The sequence below is a fragment of the Hyaloscypha bicolor genome, assembly GCF_002865645.1.
Source record: "Hyaloscypha bicolor E unplaced genomic scaffold K444scaffold_182, whole genome shotgun sequence".
NCBI classification, from domain to species: domain Eukaryota; kingdom Fungi; phylum Ascomycota; class Leotiomycetes; order Helotiales; family Hyaloscyphaceae; genus Hyaloscypha; species Hyaloscypha bicolor.
Window position 1 is genome coordinate 4210529 of NW_020194684.1, and position 18244 is coordinate 4228772.

At 50.8% G+C, this 18244-nt stretch overlaps 6 protein-coding genes across 6 annotated transcripts; 3 read left to right on the forward strand and 3 right to left on the reverse strand.

Moving 5' to 3' along the window:
• Positions 1 to 195: 195 nt before the first annotated feature.
• K444DRAFT_236817 (uncharacterized protein) lies at positions 196 to 2145 on the reverse strand. The gene is made up of 5 exons (XM_024871279.1): positions 1770 to 2145; positions 1625 to 1705; positions 1457 to 1573; positions 1334 to 1375; positions 196 to 1009 (listed from the first exon to the last, which is right to left on the reverse strand). The coding sequence occupies exons 1-5, from the start codon at positions 2023 to 2025 to the stop codon at positions 324 to 326; spliced, it is 1182 nt and encodes a 393-aa protein (XP_024728581.1). The 5' UTR covers positions 2026 to 2145; the 3' UTR covers positions 196 to 323.
• Positions 2146 to 4104: 1959 nt separating this feature from the next.
• On the reverse strand, positions 4105 to 5280 carry K444DRAFT_669414 (60S ribosomal protein L33). The gene is made up of 5 exons (XM_024887525.1): positions 5208 to 5280; positions 5052 to 5061; positions 4826 to 4921; positions 4672 to 4772; positions 4105 to 4619 (listed from the first exon to the last, which is right to left on the reverse strand). The coding sequence occupies exons 1-5, from the start codon at positions 5230 to 5232 to the stop codon at positions 4522 to 4524; spliced, it is 330 nt and encodes a 109-aa protein (XP_024728582.1). The 5' UTR covers positions 5233 to 5280; the 3' UTR covers positions 4105 to 4521.
• Positions 5281 to 6353: 1073 nt separating this feature from the next.
• K444DRAFT_237099 (glucose-6-phosphate dehydrogenase) lies at positions 6354 to 8511 on the forward strand. The gene is made up of 6 exons (XM_024871280.1): positions 6354 to 6485; positions 6695 to 6767; positions 6824 to 6844; positions 6902 to 7246; positions 7303 to 8242; positions 8294 to 8511. The coding sequence occupies exons 1-6, from the start codon at positions 6442 to 6444 to the stop codon at positions 8404 to 8406; spliced, it is 1536 nt and encodes a 511-aa protein (XP_024728583.1). The 5' UTR covers positions 6354 to 6441; the 3' UTR covers positions 8407 to 8511.
• Positions 8512 to 9361: 850 nt separating this feature from the next.
• Positions 9362 to 10060, forward strand: K444DRAFT_636946 (uncharacterized protein; the record flags this gene model as incomplete). The annotated part of the gene is made up of 1 exon (XM_024884062.1): positions 9362 to 10060. One exon carries the CDS (start codon positions 9362 to 9364, stop codon positions 10058 to 10060), a length of 699 nt encoding a protein of 232 aa, XP_024728584.1.
• Positions 10061 to 14205: 4145 nt separating this feature from the next.
• K444DRAFT_636949 (NAD(P)-binding protein) lies at positions 14206 to 15565 on the forward strand (the record flags this gene model as incomplete). Its single annotated transcript, XM_024884063.1, has 3 exons — positions 14206 to 14407; positions 14492 to 14792; positions 14929 to 15565. 3 exons carry the CDS (start codon positions 14206 to 14208, stop codon positions 15563 to 15565), a joined length of 1140 nt encoding a protein of 379 aa, XP_024728585.1.
• A 1646-nt stretch (positions 15566 to 17211) lies between these two features.
• Positions 17212 to 18174, reverse strand: K444DRAFT_545853 (F-actin capping protein, beta subunit; the record flags this gene model as incomplete). The annotated part of the gene is made up of 3 exons (XM_024876174.1): positions 17212 to 17603; positions 17662 to 18092; positions 18143 to 18174. The coding sequence occupies 3 exons, from the start codon at positions 18172 to 18174 to the stop codon at positions 17212 to 17214; spliced, it is 855 nt and encodes a 284-aa protein (XP_024728586.1).
• Between the last annotated feature and the right edge of the window lie 70 nt (positions 18175 to 18244).

Consider the following 18244-nt stretch of genomic DNA (forward strand, 5'->3'; position numbering starts at 1 on the left):
TTATGCCATAGAATTTCTGCCTCGCCATATTTCTCTTCCACATGAACTTCGCGGTTCCGACAAGCATCCAAGCAATTATCAACAGTGAATCCAACAACTACCATCAGCCTCCTCCACAAATTTTCGAAATGTGTTAAGACTGATCCCGGGGTAACTTGAGCCCATATACGCCATTGATGCAAACATCCAACCTTGATCCACCCATCCATTGACCCATTATAACCTAACTTGGGATTCGATAACCACCTCATAAACGTCGTTAAAATCTCTACAGGGGAGTCCCCAGCATCATCTCCTTTCTCTGCTATTACATCGCTAAGCACCTAACCTGCTCTGCTAAACCTCTTCCCAAACCACGATTTGCGCTTCTCTCCTGCTCCAGGACGCTGGCCTTGCTTCAGTCCACCGGGACCGATATTGCCACTCGAGGCATTCAACTTGATCGGTACTCGTGCAATAGGTGCCTCTTTTCTCGGAACTGGAGGAGGACCTTGGTTTGGGTAACCATTTCCTTGACGCTGTGCTCCATTTGGCCCGTTGGCAATGTACTGCTCTTGCAAGTGGGCTCCAGGGGGCTGAAGTTGCGGGTTGGCGCCAAAACCAGTAAATCCATAGCTCTCCCCAGGTTCCTTTACGGGAGGTAAGGGGGTAACGCGGTCCACCGAGCTGTTTTCGCTGCTAGGATCTGTCAAGTATCCTGCAGGATCTGAACTTCCACTTCCTGATGCGGTTGTGACAGTCTCATAAGATTGCTGGTTCCCAGGCACTGGGTAGACCCCTTGCCCATTGTTTAAATGCGGTTCGGGAGCTGTTCGAGGGTATCGAGCTCGGTTGGGATAGTAGCCATTGCTTGGACCAGCATTTCCAGCATCGGTGTAATAACTTTCCGGTCGAGTCATGCCATTGCCTCTCCCGTCCACATAGCTGTCGGGGCGATATGACTGCGAACGTCCATAATAGCTGTTCTGGGGATATCTTGGCCTCTCGTCTGCGGTTGAGACTTGAGTTCCTATCGATATGTGAGCGGGTCATGCCTGATAGGATGCTAAAATAAAAGGTCTCCACAATGCCTGGAATAGGATTGGCGGGGGATCGTCAAACAGAGATGGCTGAGAACTAGCGGAAACCAAGTTCCATTTCCATGGTTTTTGACTTTACCAGCGCCACGCCCAAAAATGCCCATTGCCCAGCGCTACGACTGGCAATTTCCACCCGCCGAACCACTGCAGCAAACGGGTGTCCCCAAATAATGACCGTGGCATTTGCATCGGGAAACAGTTGTGAACACCTCTCTCAAAAATCAAGCGCACAAAAGAAATAAAATAAAACTTACCACCAAAATAACTACTTCGACGGTTGTAGCTTGAAGGACCATCTAATTCTGTAGAGACCAAGAGTCAGCGTTTTTGCCACCAAGAGTACGGCTTCCATGTGTTTGAAGCTCAAGGAGTCTGACCAGGGCGCATGTATGATTTACGTGAATAATTTCCATCTATGGCCGCTTCGAACGATCTGATTGTGTCAAGAGGCCTCTCCCATCTGCTTCGTGTAGGGTTGGATCGATCGGGGTCGGCTGTAGACAAGATGCATCAGCGCGAGCTCTGAATACGAACAAGTAACCAACCGATTGGATTTCCCTGATTATCTCGATGTTGAATTGCTCGAATGGGCGCCAACGAGGATCGTACTCCACTTGCGACCGCAGCTGTATAAATCGTCAGTCTCGGTCATGTAGCGAAGTGTGAAGGCAATGCGCCAGTTCGACTCACATGGCTCTGCTTCTGTGATGGCCATTGAAGGGTCGGCTTTCGTAGTGAGACGTCGTGATTGTTTCTCTTCGTGAGTCTCGTGGAGATCGATCTTATGGCCACTGCTGCTACTGCTCTTGCGTGAATGGTTTGACCGAAAACTAAAGCCAGACTTCGCGCGCGGTCTCTGCTGCCCAGGCCTCTCTTGCTGCTGGTATTGCTGGTATTGCTGTTGCTGCTGGCCCGGAGGCGCTGGCAATGGGTGATTTGAAGACATCTTTAAGTCACTGTGGGGATAGTGTCAAGGGTCGTTGTGGAGATAGAGAAGCGAGCTGTAGTTGTAATTAAACAATCGAGAAGATAAGCTGGTGAAACGCTGCGGAGATGGAGGACTGAGGAGGCTGGCCGTCTCCCTGTCAGTAGATCTGCGCTAGTCCTGAACTTCGAGTGTCTGAGGTTGGGATTATATGATTATATCCAAGAACTGCCGCCGGGACGCATGAAGAGTCGGAGCTGGATCAGTTCACGGGTTGCGAGTGTGAGAGGTATGAGTCGGGATGGACGCGTTGTGGTGTGACGGCCAAGAAATTATTTGTTGAGGCTGGAGAGGAAACGAGGGATGCGCATCGCTTGACGTAGTACGTACGTGCTTTGTATACTGAAAACGAGGGTGAGCAACAAAAGATGTGAATCAGCTTTTGCCGTCGAATTCGATTACTCAATGGGAATGGGAGAGATGGGAAGATAAGGGCAGGAACGAGTGAAGAGGCGATTATTGTAGAATGGAGAACAGGCGGGAGTTTTACATGTGCGGGACGGAGCTCGTGTCGATGACGGCGAAGCGGCACTTTATTCGATATACCCAGGGCCTTTCGCCTGCTCCCACTTGCGCTCTCCCTCGCTGTGAGTGGTGCACCGCCTCGTGCAGGACGCACATTCTGGCATGCTGAATGCACTAGCACGAGGAATACGGGTGTGCAAGCTGCGAGCCTGCGAGCCTGCGACGCCGCTCCAGGTAGTTCATGGGTGTGGAGCGCGAGCGCGAGGCGCAACATCTTTGGGCCACTACCACGGCCTCTAAGTTCGAACTCTTGATGCGCCAACGGAACCACGCAAGCTGCTGTCCAGCTATCCACTTTTTAGGCCTCCCGAAGCCCGCCATTGCTCAAGCTCTCCATTCACGGTTTCACCATGACGAGACCCCGAGCTGGATCGTGCCCTCTGCCCAGTCCACACCGTCCTCCAAGTTTTCCTTGAGGGAAAAGTCGTTACAGTATTTTCCAAGGGTGGACGTGTGGAGCGTACACAGGCGGCCGGCACACACTCCTCTAGTAGATCGGATTTGCATTTTAGGGGGGATGAAGTCCTTTTCCAGAAACCTACCGCGTATATCACCGTAGATCATGTATCAGAGCTCCCTGGTCTTCACTTCAGGGTGCGGCCTGCCAGTTTCCCCTTCCATCAGGCCAACGAGTTTCATTTCTGCTAACAAGAACAGGAGAGCATGGGCAGAAACCTGCTGCCGTACCCTGGAATCATCGATATGTTGGACGAGTAGCTCGATGTCGGTCCGGTACCTTGATCTGTCCACCCCCCGCCAGCCGAGTGTGAGACCTTCTGCCTTCTCCTACATGCCGGAAGTCTCGGGTTTCATCCAGAATCCCATTGCCATTGGAGGGGTAAAATGCCAATTCGTTCTCTTGGCTATTTTTATGTGCCAGGCTAGATGCACCCTGAACTTTAGGGTCTGGTGAAGCTAGAGACGTTCTGTTCTCCAGTGACAAACTCTGCCCCGGATAATCCACAGAAGCACGTTTATCATGCGCCTCATCCGCCTGCATGCAGGAATTGTCTCAATTGTTGGCATACTTTGAATTATTTGTAATGAAAGTAGCGATTGTGAGGGCTTGCCAGATAACATCACCCTTGTCCAAGGTCCGACGCTCCACAGATCATGGCGGATACTTGCAGCTTTGACTACTTGATTGGGAAGACTGGCGGCATTGGATAACGACATCGATAACAAGGGTATCGATAAAAGATGTCGGACAAAAAGGTGGAGAAAGGGCCGACCTCCTTGAGTCATCTGACTGTTTCGTTTCATGAGTTCGAACAGCCCTATAGGCCTATTTCTACTTTCTCTATTATTAGCACCTTCCACCTCGTTGTTCTGTGGTTATGCGAATTCCTGATGATGTTATCAGGAAAGAACCAAGAAAACTTGCAGACAAGTCGCCACAGCCTTGCAGCCTGCCTTGCAGTGCCATTCGGCTGCCCAAGAAGATAAGGTTGAGTGTCATCGACTTGATTGGGTAATATATACATATTTATAGTAGACGGAGACTTGCTCTTGGTACGACGAAGAGTTTATTGATGGGAGAATCTGGTTGCAGCGTAATGTGGTCCAAGATGTCTCTGCTATCATGTTGAATAATATAGGCACACGGAGCGCATAAAAGAAGGGGCAAAACTTGTAAGTAGATCTGCTCTGGAGATCAAGTAACGAACTATTTGGAGGCACCCGACAACCGATTGCCAACCATTCGTCATCAAAACCTCCGTGCGGCTATATATCACTTTTAAGAGCAGACAACATATTCTTGCCTCCTTCAGACTTGTCGATTTCACGGTCCAGACTTCGATTTGATTGGTATTTGCTTTATTCGAAGACTACCAGCAAGGCTATGCACTCATCGCTGCCCAGACCCAGTGACCGAATTGAGGCATTCATCAACCACCATCATTTCCATGCAACCAACTCCGAACCCTCTCCCTATATCGAAGATGGGTACAACATAACTCTAACCGATGCGCCGAAGGACTTGGGAGGAAGGTTGCGTCTGAACTGTGCTCGTACTACACCGGAGTTGCCTTGGAAGAAAGTCAGTCTCACTTCTCCCATAATTTCTCCCTAAGATCATACCATGTGGCCGGGTGATCTTGCCCCAAATGACCCTGATCTTTGATCCTCTAACCTCTCTTTGCGCACGGTAGACGAAAGCAACCTTCTTTCCTAGATAGAAGCTAGGATAACCGTCAGCACTTCCCCGTCTTGCAGGCAGACTCCCCCAACGTACTTTGCTGCTTCGGTATTCTCAACACCCTCAATCTGGATCAAGCTCGTGCCTGGGTTCGTGTTGCGCTTTCCACGTTGGTAGCTCAGATGACGGCCCCTATGACCATCCCATGTCAGCATCAATCCATCAATTTCCCTTTGCCTCCAATTCCCAATCCCTTCATCGCCTCTACTCCTCCCACAATCGCGCTCGTAGCCTCCATCATCTCAAAATTGGTATTACTCACTTGACATAGACTAGAGACAGAGTCAGCATTAATTCAGCGTAGCTTGACGGGCAAGTTTGGAGGCAGGGGGAATCTTCTACTGCGAATCAAGAATTCAATTCTGCAGCCTGAAAGATTCCACCATCCATCCCGTCTTGTTCTTGAAAGGTGACTTACGGCGGTGTCCAGCTTCTGAAGGCATCTTGACTGAGATCTCCCGTTCCTTGAGAAGAATCTAGAGTCGGAGGAGATATGTTCAACGACACGTCCTAATGAAAAGACTTCGTTGAATGCGGATTGTCGTCGAATTTGTCGGGTCGGTGGTCGCGATGGATTTTTCGAGATTCAAATTCTGGCTGGTGGGCGTCCCATATGGCGCTTGCAAGTAAGCGAGCTAATCACGTGCAAGGGCCATTTTCCATTATTTTCTTTGGCTTCTCTCCGCGCGCACTTCACTTATCTCTGAAGAGCACTACAACCTTCGCCTCAATCCATAATCAAGCCCGAGGCACCCACGCCCGCTCGTGATTCTACATGATATTGTGAATCCTCAGCCTGGCGAGTCTGGATATTCTGATCCATGAGAGGATTGCGGAACACCAGCCGCTGATTGGTGCTCCTAGCTACTTCCCTACGGCTTTCCCTTCGTACCCTCCCGCATCTGCTGGCTGCCCTTCGGATTGATTGATAAAAGCCATGACATAGCACAACACCAACAATTCCGGTGGGAGCATGAGGTCGCAAGAGGAACATCCTGCCAACCAAGAGCCAAGAGGTCCCTGACTATGCGAGGAGATGCTGATCCAAAATTTCTGTGCTCGAGGATGCGCAGCGTTCATGTCGCGGCAGGTCGACGTCCGGAGATCCCATAAGCAAGGCTGAAGAGTCTCGCTTTCCCATGGTGATTAGAGCACTACTACAGACACCGACGCAAGATGCTTTATAATCCGAGCCAGTCGCAGAGCTATTAGAGTCCACAGTTTTGCCGTAGAACAATGGGGGGATAAAAGCCTGACTGCAGTCTGCAGAGAGTCAGAGACTGCAAAGCCAATTCCCCTGAGCCCGGACGTTGATGCGATCCTTCATTCCTCCGCTGAAGAATATCTGGTCTCCTGATTCGCAAAGGCTCGTCAAATTAGGCCAGTTACCTCGAACCGCCCTCGCGACCGTCCCACTGTTGCGAGAAACGTGCGTGAGAAAAACGTCGGAGCGCTGGATGTGTGAGGTGCAGTAATTCCGTGCCAACCGCCGCCGCTTCGACCCCGCGGTAATAGCTCCATCACTCTTCTACTCAACATTTTCTTCGAGCTCGCGAACACTCCGTGACACAACCAAACTCTCGCCCCTCTTCTCGAATTCCAGATCGTCTCCTCCTTCACTTGCTTCGATTCCACCTTGCTGAGCTCTCGACATGGCGGACACCATGATCAAGCCCGAGGAGGGCCACCATGCTGGGTGAGTGTCTTATTTCGTCCGTCGATCTACGTCACTAGGAAGCCGCCCGCTGTCAACAAAGCCTGTCGCATCAAACCCACAACGATCGGAACAATTGGAAATGTTTCTGGTAGCTGCAGGATATGCCGGAGATGCTACTCTGCGCTTCTTGCGGTTCAATTATGTTGCATTCTGAAACCCAGCGTACTAATCTGTTTCTGCCCCACCAGGAACATCGAGTTGAAGGAGAACACCGTGATTGTCGTTCTCGGAGCCTCTGGAGATCTTGCAAAAAAGAAGACCGTGGGTGGCTCTCATTTTAGACACTCTCGAGCTGATACTAATTGACGCAATGACAGTTCCCAGCTCTGTTCGGCCTCGTAAGTCAAACCCGTGGCTAACGAAGACTTTCCCCCCACTGATACGCTCTCCGATAGTACCGTAACCAATTCCTGCCAAAAGATATTAAGATCATCGGATATGCGCGAACAAAGATGGACCATGAGGAGTACCTCAAGCGGGTCAAATCATACATCAAGACTCCGACGAAGGATATGGAGCAGCAGCTTTCGGACTTTTGCAGTGCCTGCTCATACGTGTCTGGACAATATGACAAGGATGAGTCCTTTGTTGAATTGAACGAGCACTTGAACGAGCTTGAGAAGGGACGCAAGGAACATAACCGTGTCTTCTATATGGCATTACCACCCAGCGTCTTCACCACTGTCTCTCAACACCTAAAGAAGAACTGCTACCCAAAGACTGGAATTGCTAGAATTATCGTATGTGCTGTATATATGCGTGGAACATGAGTATCCGCTGACACTGGTTTTAACAGGTTGAGAAGCCGTTCGGAAAAGATCTGGCCAGCTCTAGAGAGCTACAGAAGGCACTGGAACCCAACTGGCACGAGGAGGAGATCTTCCGTATTGATCACTACCTAGGCAAGGAAATGGTCAAGAATATTTTGATTCTGCGATTTGGTAATGAGTTCTTTGGGGCCACTTGGAACCGAAATCACATCGACAATGTCCAGATCTCCTTCAAGGAGCCTTTCGGAACCGAGGGACGTGGCGGGTACTTTGACGAGTTTGGCATCATTCGAGATGTCATGCAAAACCACCTACTCCAAGTTTTGACTCTTCTTGCAATGGAGAGACCTATCTCCTTTTCAGCCGAGGACGTCAGAGACGAGAAGGTTCGCGTGCTCCGAGGTATTCCAGCCATTGAGCCTAAGAACGTCATCATTGGCCAGTATGGCAAGTCGTTAGACGGAAGCAAGCCATCATACAAGGAAGATGACACAGTTCCCAAGGACTCAAGATGTCCTACTTTCTGTGCGATGGTAGCTTTCATCAAGAACGAGCGCTGGGACGGTGTGCCATTCATCTTGAAGGCAGGGAAGGCATTGAACGAGCAAAAGACCGAAATTCGAATCCAGTTCAAGGACGTCACTTCCGGTATCTTCAAGGACATTCCACGAAATGAGCTTGTTATGCGGATCCAACCCAACGAGAGTGTCTACATTAAGATGAACTCCAAGCTTCCTGGCCTTAGCATGCAAACCGTGGTCACCGAACTCGACTTGACCTACCGACGACGATTCTCCGACCTCAAGATTCCCGAGGCATACGAATCACTCATTCTCGATGCACTCAAGGGTGATCACTCCAACTTCGTCCGTGACGATGAGCTTGACGCTAGCTGGAGAATCTTCACCCCGCTGCTGCATTACTTGGATGACAACAAGGAGATCATCCCAATGGAGTACCCTTATGGTATGTTTTTCGTTTTGCTATTCTCACATTGCAATACTGATTCCTAAACAGGCTCGCGTGGACCTGCTGTTCTTGATGACTTCACCTCTTCTTACGGGTACAAATTCAGCGATGCTGCCGGATACCAATGGCCAACGACTCAAACGCAGCCAAACAAGTTGTAAGTATCATCTAATCTGAGTTTGGCAGGCGAAAGGATAGATAGACAGAATTGATGTTAAGTTTGGATTCTCTCACAGCTGATTGATGATGGGTTCAACTACTCCGGGTCTTTGCTTCAAGTCAATATCATGAGAAAATACCATACTTTGTCTCCCAACAATTCTGGTATCTTGTGTCTCCGAATCGAAGGTGGGGGGCTTTGTCAAAACGGCTCAATCCTTTCTTCTGTCTTGTTTAGCCTTCTTGCGTTCGATGCAGGCGTCACGAAAAGTGGATGTTTGAAAGCAATGGATTATAGCACAAATGAGTTGAACATAATATACTCCAGAAGCGCCAATAATAATGGACGTTTGTGCTTCATGACATAAGTCAAGTGCTTCTTTCTGTTTATATTATTGTGTTCCTTTGAGTGCTTGCTTTGCCTCCCGCCACCCTTGTCAGGCAATTGACACTGGGAACTCCCACTTTCCCTTCGCCTCGAATAAATCCCGCTCTGACAGCAACTTTCAAAGGATGGTGCCTAAGTGGCTGGTACCATTATCAGCATAGGCCGAGTCCCGTCCTCCCTAACTCAATATCTCACGAGTTGCTGTACATTCGAAAACATCTCCCTTGAATGCCTCACAAGGTCTGGAACATCCAGCTATTTTCCTTTATCTGATCCTATATATCAATGGTCAAACGAAATTGGCACATTCAACTTCAAGCTAGGTCACTGCGAATCATGCGAAATGTCCAACTTACAAAGGGTATTGAATAACATCAGATGAAAAATATGATTCGCCTATTGGGTTGGGGATTGTTCCTGGCCCTCGTCCAATTATTTATTTGACACGCCGGTCCTACCTCAAATTCTCTACTAGTCTACCTAAGAACTCGAGCTCATCTCCACTGCATAAAGCACAAATATTTTAAGAATAAGCAGAAGTCCCAGAACAAGGAGACAACATAGAAAGGATGTCACCAGTGAGTTCTACCTGCTCCGAACCACCTCCTTATTCAACAGATCCACCACGTGTTCTTGACCCGCCTCGGCAGGGGCAGCTGCGACAACAACGTCAACAGGAACAGCAACAGCAAGGTCAATACCAGCAAGGTCAAGGTCAACAAGCAGCACTACAGCACCAGCAAGCCCAACTAGCTCAGCAGCAGCAGCGAGCATCACAACTTGCTTACTACCAGCAATACCCAACATTCCCACAAAGCTACATACCACAACCTCAACCACAGCCCTTCTACTATCCACCCCAGTTCCAGACTATCCACGTCCCCGTATATCCCATTCCCGGGCCCGTCTTCTACCATTCTCCCTATGCAGCTCCACACATCTGCCAGGCTGCCTTTCAGCAACCTCAACCTCAACCCCTCCAAGCTCTCACTTATCAGCCCATCCAGCCCCTTCCGCCAGCCCAGCCTCAGCAAACCCCTCTACCAACCCAACCCCAGGATGTGCAAAATAACAACAACAACGACATGCAAATCGTCCACTCCACACAAGCAGGCTTCATCCCGCACCCGCCAGCTATTATTCCTGGGATATCTGGTGTACATCAGTACCCGCTTATTGTGAGGAAGGAGGGAGACGGTCCGCCTCCACAGCCTGTGTTTATAGATGGGTATGCGGAGGGTTATGACAGGCAGGAGAGGCAGGGGTAAGAGGCTTGGGCGAGGAAGGCGAGGGATTAGGAGACTAGTAGATTAAACACGGATAGGAAAATATGAAGAGAGAGATTTGAAGCTTCTGGAGATGGCTCCCCAGGAGCGTGAATCAGCAAATGTGAGGCGTAACGTGATGTTTTCACGTATGACTGAGAGGATTTACAAAATTTAACAAATGATTCACAGGAACCGAAAGCAAATAAGGTCTCTCTTCCAACAAGCAGCTCGCTCCTTCAAGCACATTCTCCCAAACCATTCCAGATGGGCATTCATTCCACTTCCCCCTCTTCCGCGCTCCAATTACTTCATTCCGTGATCTTTTATTATTTTCGCCCTCTACCACATCATTTCCAACACTGAACCAACAAGAGGGGATGAGTCCACGACCTCACCCCCTCCTCATCCCTTCCTCCCGCACAAAACGACCCTCTACACGCCAACCAACGTCCCACTACCATGCACCATCGACCCTCTCTCCTCGCGCTCCTTCATTACCCTCGCAACCCTCAAACAACATTTCGCTCCTCTGCACCTCAACCTGAAAGATATCTACCCGCCTCTCCCCTCCCTCCTCCCCCCAGCAGCCAGAGTCGGCGCGGCTGCGGTCAAGGTAAAGACGCCGAAGGGTGTGCGGCTGGGGTTTGCGTTTCAGGATGGTTTGGGGGAGAGGGTCGAGGTCGCGTGCGATGTGATGGTGAGTGAGTATAAGGGGCTCGAGGGGAGGGTGGTGCTCGGTGTGGACTTTTTGGCGGCGTGCCGGGGGCGGATTGAGCAGAGCGGGGATGGGGGAGGGGGAGGGGGAGGGGGAGGGGTAGGAGTGTTGGTTCTGGGCGGGGGAGGGGGAAGGAGGGTTGTGCTTGAGAGGGTTGAGAGGATCACGGAGGGTTAGAGAAGATGGGGGTTGAGAGAGCCAGGGTTAGGGAGATGGTGAGGGGTTGAAGAAATAGATAGTGGGATGGGAGATTGTTGATAAATGCTGAGAGGTGCGCAGGGGAGGGGCTATTAGGAAGTTATGAGGAGATCATAATGAGGCCCGGATGGCGGCATAAAGATGGTTCCCAACTAGGCTTATGCATCGTATTTGCTTAATCTTGCAGAGGTCAAGCATGAATGTGCCACATTGCAGTGGATATATGTAAAAACCGAGAGAAAATCACAAAAAAAAAGCCTGCGCCTGATCTCAAATGTGATATACACAAAGATGAGACTTCCTGAACCTGTGGAAGACGAGTGAATAATTCCATTGTAGAGAAATCTGAACGTTTACGTCTTTGATCCAGACGTGAAATTTGGAGAGGCAATTGAAACCGACTCGAGAAAGCATTATGACAAAGCCTTTAATCTCTTAGTGAATCAATGGAAAGGGACAAGTTGAGCAAATATAATTTCCATTGGAAGGCATTTTTGCCGTCAAATATTAGTGTGTGAGGCGCCGTACCGCAAGCTATTTCTGGTTTCCTCCAACAACGGACTGAATGAAGATGTACTAGTGCCAGGCCATGTTGTACACCCAAGTGCAGGCCAAGCTGCCCCTGATAATAGCTTGTCGCTCAACTTCGGCGGGGTACGACAGCTGCAGATATGGTTCTACACTATATCAATACTCTCGCAGCAAAGATACCGTTTGTTGTCAGTTTCTAACGGATACGAAGAAATAGTAAGCTGCAAATATCAAGCGTGCGGAGTTCGTTCGCTACCCCTTATTTCTACCGAGAGACAGGTTGCAACTAGGAATTCAACACTACTGGACTTGCTGTCTAGACAAAAGAGGATTTGATCGCCCCCAGTGCAACCTTTTCGAAGAAGAAGCAATCGGATATCCGGTGGAAGGATATGATATCCGTCTGACAGTCGTCAGCTTGGAAAGGGGAAGATCTTTTCATAGTCGCACTGCCCTTGCATTCGGAACATTGGACCCGAAACAGACTTGGCTTTCAGCACATCATCCGCGACGTGGCGAGCTGATCAGTGTTGTTGAGAATCTCGGATGTGACCCCGATGCTCCTTTTGGCAGGACGATCGGCAGCCTCGGGACCTTTCCAGTGGCCAAGCAGCACTGTAAATAAACGGAGGGAATCAAAGCCGGAGGAGTTACACAGAACTCGGATCCGTATACGGCAAGAGGGCAGACCAGCCTGAGAAAATTTCCCCGGTGGCTTACATTTCGAGTTGTCCTGACAAATATTGAACAAATAGGGGGCTGCCCCGGTGTTAACCGACGAAATCGCCCGGTTGTGGCTTGAAACAAGGCGTGCATTGGCGTCAGAAAACAACCCATTACATTCTGCACCTTCGCCTGCTTTGAGTTTGGAATTCAACTATCGCACAAGAAATGGTCCTCCGGAAGGTCCCAACGCACCTGTCATGGTGGTTGAGGCGAAACATATAATCTCTCCTCCAGCTAACAGGCGCAGGGTGGGGGGTCCGTTCGTATGCAAGCGAGGACAATAGGCTGATCTGGTTGATCAGACGAAGCATGAGACGACGCAGCAGAATTGTTTCAGAATATTCCACGCCTGGCCGAAGCGCAGAAGGATAAAATGGAAGGAAGAACTGAAGCCGCGGACGATGACTGCAGATGACTTGCATACGACTTGCATAAGGCCGGCGGCCGAGCGAGCCCAAAACGGCTGGCACAACCTCTGATGACGCTCCTGATCGCACTCGTTTGACGTGAACCCTTGGTTCTGGGAGAGGAGAGAACAGATTCTGTTCCTGCAGGGCCCGACGACCGGATTCCAGCGCGGTGATCTGTCCTAGCAGTCCACATGCTTATCATCGTAGGGCTTGGCATCCGGGAACTCCTGGTCTGCCAGCCGGGGCCAGCAGGAATGGGGGGCAGTTAGTAGTTCATTTTGGAAGGAAGAAAATATGCAGCAGACTCGTACCAGCAATCGGGGGGGGGGAGGGCAGCTGGGGGCTTTTAGACGGGGACGGCGGAAGGAGAGCTCGCTTCGGCAAGACGGCCTCGCCTCGGCTCCCTTCCCCTATCCTGTAAAGTGAAGCGTGTCCTGTGAGGCTGTGGGGTTTCGCGTCGGAGATTATGGCCGAGAATAAGAATTGTTTGCAGCGCACTGCGCCGAAAGGTGGGAGTGGCCGTGGGAGTGGCAGTGGGAGTTCCCATAGCGCTCCCGCCCCTGAGGGAACGAACCCCCACTGCAAAAGCTTCTAGAAGGCCAGGCCCGCCCGGCCAGCCAGCGCCAGCGGGAGCCTCTCGGTAGTCCTTTCCCCTTCCCCTTGCCCTGCCCCTGAAAGGGATCCCAAATAATCTGACTCGTACAGTACTGTCCCACCAGCCCAACACTCCTGCGCGGCGGGCGGCAGCAGTTCACATTCCACTACTGTACTGTATCGGTTCTGCAGTCGTCGACGCCTCAGCCTGCCTGCCGCCGGGACATTGTGTAACCGCACGCTTCACCATTGATACAGCACTCACAACACGCACAGCACGCACAGCAAGCAGCAAGCAGCAAGCAAGCAAGCAAGCAAGCAGCAATCAAGCAAGCAAGCCTTCTCGCGTCTAGATATCTGCAGCCGAACCGATCTGATCTGATCTGATCGTCCCTACTGCGTCTGCACCTTGATCTTTCTCTCGATCTCGCATCCTGGACGGTCGATGTGCCTTCTTCTTCTGCCAGGCCAGCCGGTGCCGGCATGGCATGGCCTGCCATGGCAAAGCAAAACCTGCAGCCCGAGGCAGCATCGAGATTGGGAAGGGAGTCCGTGGCGGCGAGATGTGTACAGTACTGTAGTCTGTATGTATGTGGGCCTTGGCGGGCAGCCTCCTGTTGGCGACGGCGCCGCGCTGATTTGCACGGCTTCCGCTGGAGGCCCCCTTTATTATGGGGCTGCTGGAGCCCTCCCTGAATCCCTGCCAAATTGCAAGAGAGGCCCGAGAACCTATAGACTATCTATATCCCGTCAGTCTACAGGTCGCAGACTCGCAGCACTCCTCCTCGCTGCAAAACTGTAACTGCCCTTTCTTGTTGACCCCCAGCATCCGGCCGCGTTTCCTACCCGATCCCCGAGCTGAAAAGGAGTCGACAACCTCAACCCTCAGCTGAGCCTTCCCATACGGTTCCACCGCAGAGCAGCTTGTGCAGCGCCGTCGATTAATCCCTCCCACCGCTCAGGTCAGCGCGATGGCCGAGAAGCCCGCCGTCCTCATCATTGGCGGCCTGGGTTATATTGGACGTTTCCTGGCGCTACATATTCAGAAGAACAATTTGGCGTCTGAAGTCCGGATCGTGGACAAGGTGTTACCGCAGTTAGCATGGCTGGCACCAGAGTTCGAGGAAGCCTGCTCTAGGGACAAATTCATGCAGGCAGATGCCAGTAAGGAGCGTAAGCTGCTCTTCCGTTCATTTACAGTTTCTCATTTATGATCTCCGTCATTGAAGTTGTGAGCTGACAGTCACCCTCTTACAGAGAGCCTGCCCCGCATCTTCGACCGCTCCAATGGCAAGGAGTGGGACTTCGTATTCAACTGCGGCGGGGAGACAAGATATTCACAAGAGGACGAAGTCTACAAGGTCCGCTCCCTGGCCCTGAGTGTAGCTGCAGGCAAAGAAGCTGCAAAGCGGGGTGTGAAGGCATTCGTGGAGTTAAGCACGGGAATGGTGTACAAGCCCGATTCCCAGCCGAGCAAAGAGGGAGACAAGTTAAAGCCCTGGAGCAAGATTGCCGTTGTCAAGTTACAGGCAGAGGAACAGCTGGCCAAGATTGAGGGGTAAGTGCTGATCCTTCAAATGGACACCTTCCAAGTCTGGAGCAATCTCAATCGGGATATCCCCACATCTTGGACAGGGACCCCTTGCAATAACCCTTTCACTGTGCATTCCCAACAGCTAACCTCGTGTCTACAGACTCAATCTCATCATTGTCCGACTGGCTCATGTCTATGGCGACTATGCTTCACAATTCGTGTCCACTGCCCTGTGCCTGGCCCGTGTGTACCAGCACTTACACGAAGAAATGAAGTGGCTGTGGACCAAGGATCTCCGAGTGAACACTGTCCATATCACCGACGCAGCGCGAGCTCTCTGGGCCGTTGCAGACTGGTATGCTGTTCAAAAGCAGGCCAATTGGGATGCCAAGGCCATGGGCAAGATCCCAATATTCAATATCGTCGACAAAGGGCAGACCTCTCAAGGCACCATGGCGGAAATCATTGGAAATCTATTCGGAATCGAGACTGGCTTCCAAGGACAGCTGATCAGTACCTTTGCGCGGATGAATATGGATAGCGTGGTGGATGACGTTAACGATGAAGTTTTAGGACCTTGGGCAGAGCTGCTCGGAGAGGCTGGAATCACCAGGCCTGGTCCCTTGACACCCTTCATGGAGAAGGAGCTGTTGAAGGACACAGATCTGAGTATGGATGGGAGTCGATTAGAAAAGGTGGTGGGCTTCACATACGAGAAGCCCAAGATCACGGCAGAGCTAGTGCAGGACATGATTGACAGCTACACGAGAATCGGGTGGTGGCCAGTGGCCAAGTAATGCGTGGGAAGATTTTACCTTTTATGGAAAATCCAAGAAGACTTTGACGGCCGAGCAACGAACGAAACACCTAACAACGTAATTCCAACACGCCCAACAGGACGACTAACGATGACGATCAACGGACGCGAAACAGATTGATACCAGCGAGGTTCATATCCGATATCCATTTCTTCTGTCACCGCCAAAAATCTACATTTCATTTCTTTTGTCTGTCTAGCATTGCGAATGGGGAAAATGCTTGTACGTGTATACGAGACATATCTGTCTGTAACAATAGGGGACTTCACCTTTTACTTATCGCATCATGTCCTATCATGCCACACGACTACCATATCTACTTTAATACAATCCAATCATTCTTTCCTGTCAGACAAATCCATACCTCCCTACATCACTCACTCCCCTATCCTTCCCTCCACCTCCCGTATCAAAAAACAGGATCCGCCTTTTCCCTTTTTTTTTTTTTTTTTTTGGAATCAACAAAACCGCCCAATGATTCATTTGGCATTCCTATCCCGGGATGGCATCATCAGCCCTGCCAAATCGTGTCTCAACGGTCTCAGATCTCCGGGGCCTCCCTCCACGATTCGCCCGCTGTGCGTGCCGTGCATTGCTTCTTCGTGGCGAACGTGGCGGGAAGAGGACCCGAGGTACAGTACTTATTCCCGGAGCTCGGAGATGGGAGACCGCCGCCAATAGGACTCGAACCAGTGAAAGATTGGGGGGCGTTAAAAAAAGAAAAGGTGATGGTGGAGGGTGGTTGGTGGTCTGATGGGCGTTTGTGGTTGTCGGGTAGTGGGTTATTGGGTCTCCCGGGCCAGTGAGTTGCGCTATTGGATGTTGGAAGTTTCAAGAGACGGGACAGGAAAAGTGTACCCCGCATAAGTAAGTGTAGAGTGAGTCTCCTTGACTCGCTAGGCCTTTTGAAGCTTGCCTCTTTTTGCTGTTTAGTGGAGGGTACGATCCGCTCCAATGGAGGCTCGAAGAGGCAAACGAAATGTAAAGCGAGAGAGATTTAGGTCCTCCAGGAAGCTTTCCATTTTGCTGCTTCTTATTCTTTTTAATCGGTCCAATTTTCACCTGATAAAGGGCCTTTCTCCTCTTTCATTTAGTCCATCTTTGATCTGATAAGGAGTGCGTTAGACTTTACTACTTCTGTTGAGAGAAAGCCGGGTGGGAGTCTGAATTGAACCACTTGAATAACCTTCTCAGTTGGCAGTCATGAGCTACGACTGGCTGTCGTCCCTTTACAGTAAGACTTCAGGATTTACTTCTTTGAGATGCTAGAGAATAGCCGCTTGATTTCCACTGTCACTTCGATGATCTACATCAAAATCAACGCATTCGGATGTGATGGAAAAGCAACAATCCCATCATACGCGCTCGGGGCACTCTCTCCGCTCGAGCCAGCCGAGATCGTATCTCTGACTTTCGACCCGAAGTTCTGCCAGGAAACTTTCCTGAGGGAAGGATTCAGCGGCACCAGGGGCATCGTCGGCTATCGGACTTCGTCTGAAAGTTCTAGATTTCAAAAGGAAGCCGTGTGAGTTGAACATAAGAGCCTGGAGCCGAGCCTCCTGGCTCCTTGAAAGTAGCTGCACTAGACTTTATTCGATTGGCTCGCTAGGCCGTACCTGCTCCTGTTACCGCTTCATCGAGTTGATCATCTCTTGATGTGTCGCTTTATCTCTATTGGCCTCCGTCAACGGTGCAATACTCCTCAAATCACCAACCACATCCTTCGCCTTCCCAAAGTACACCTCCTGCAACAAGTTCCTCATCTTGAGCTCCATATCCTCGACCAGCTTGCCGATATTCGCAATATGAGAAGTGTCATCGTCAACTGGCAGGTCACTCTCGATTTGGCGAGTCATGTTTCCACTCAAGTCCATCTCTCCCAACGCATCGTTCCCCGTAGAGAGATGCAGAATGACAGTACTGGTAAGCTTGTAATGTGCCGTGCGAGCCCGATCAACAGCCTCAAACACGTGAATCGAATCCCAAGTCCCCTGACTTTTCCCAGCCGGCGTAGCAACTATTTCCCATCAGTCTCGTCTCCCCCGAAATTACAACGGCGGTTTGAAAGAACCTACCTTTCTTCAAAAGCACAACGCCCGCAAACCCATCATCCAAGTTCCAGAAATAAACGCTGCTCACACCACCCTCATAGTACAGCTCCCTATAAACATCAAACGCCTCGTTCGCTCTAACCTCCATCTTCCTTACTCTCTCACTAGGTACAGCGCCTTCCCCAGCGCCTTCATTGTTGCCTTGATCATCGACACCGCCGGCCCCGCTGCCTCCTAGCGGGGTCTCGAACTCGCCGGACCAGGGAGACCGGTAGCTGTCGCCGTCGCGATTGTAGTCACAGAGTAGATAGTCTCTCCCCGTCTTGCGGCAGCGGGCTATGGTGAGAGGTTGGTCGACGGAAGAGAGGAGGTCTTCTGTTAGGGTGGGGACAAGTGAGATGACGGAGTTGAGGTGTTCGGAGGTATGCTTAGGGTCGAGGCGGCGGAGGAGGTCGCTGTTGGTTGTTAGATTGTATGATTTGGACGTAAAGGGTTCGAAACTTACAGCGCACTGTCAAATTGGTCGGCTTCTGACATTTTGGAAGCAGTGTTGGTGGAATTTGAGGTTGGAATTAGGTACGGAGCAAGCTTGGAGGGGTTGAGTGTT

Bases quoted from the DNA above. Each gene is read 5' to 3' on its own strand.
- K444DRAFT_669414 (XM_024887525.1), bottom strand. From the start codon at position 5,232: ATGCCTTCAGAAGCTGGACACCGCC. The intron at 4,773-4,825 runs GTACGTTGGGGG...CGGTTATCCTAG, and splicing joins GAGAATACCGAAGCAGCAAA to CTTCTATCTAGGAAAGAAGG. The intron at 4,620-4,671 runs GTATGATCTTAG...CTTTCTTCCAAG, and splicing joins CAAGATCACCCGGCCACATG to GCAACTCCGGTGTAGTACGA.
- K444DRAFT_236817 (XM_024871279.1), bottom strand. From the start codon at position 2,025: ATGTCTTCAAATCACCCATTGCCAGCGCCTCCGGGCCAGCAGCAACAG. The intron at 1,706-1,769 runs GTGAGTCGAACT...CGATTTATACAG, and splicing joins CATCACAGAAGCAGAGCCAT to CTGCGGTCGCAAGTGGAGTA. The intron at 1,376-1,456 runs GTCAGACTCCTT...CTACAGAATTAG, and splicing joins TAAATCATACATGCGCCCTG to ATGGTCCTTCAAGCTACAAC.
- K444DRAFT_237099 (XM_024871280.1), top strand. From the start codon at position 6,442: ATGGCGGACACCATGATCAAGCCCGAGGAGGGCCACCATGCTGG. The intron at 6,486-6,694 runs GTGAGTGTCTTA...CTGCCCCACCAG, and splicing joins GAGGAGGGCCACCATGCTGG to GAACATCGAGTTGAAGGAGA. The intron at 7,247-7,302 runs GTATGTGCTGTA...TGGTTTTAACAG, and splicing joins CTGGAATTGCTAGAATTATC to GTTGAGAAGCCGTTCGGAAA.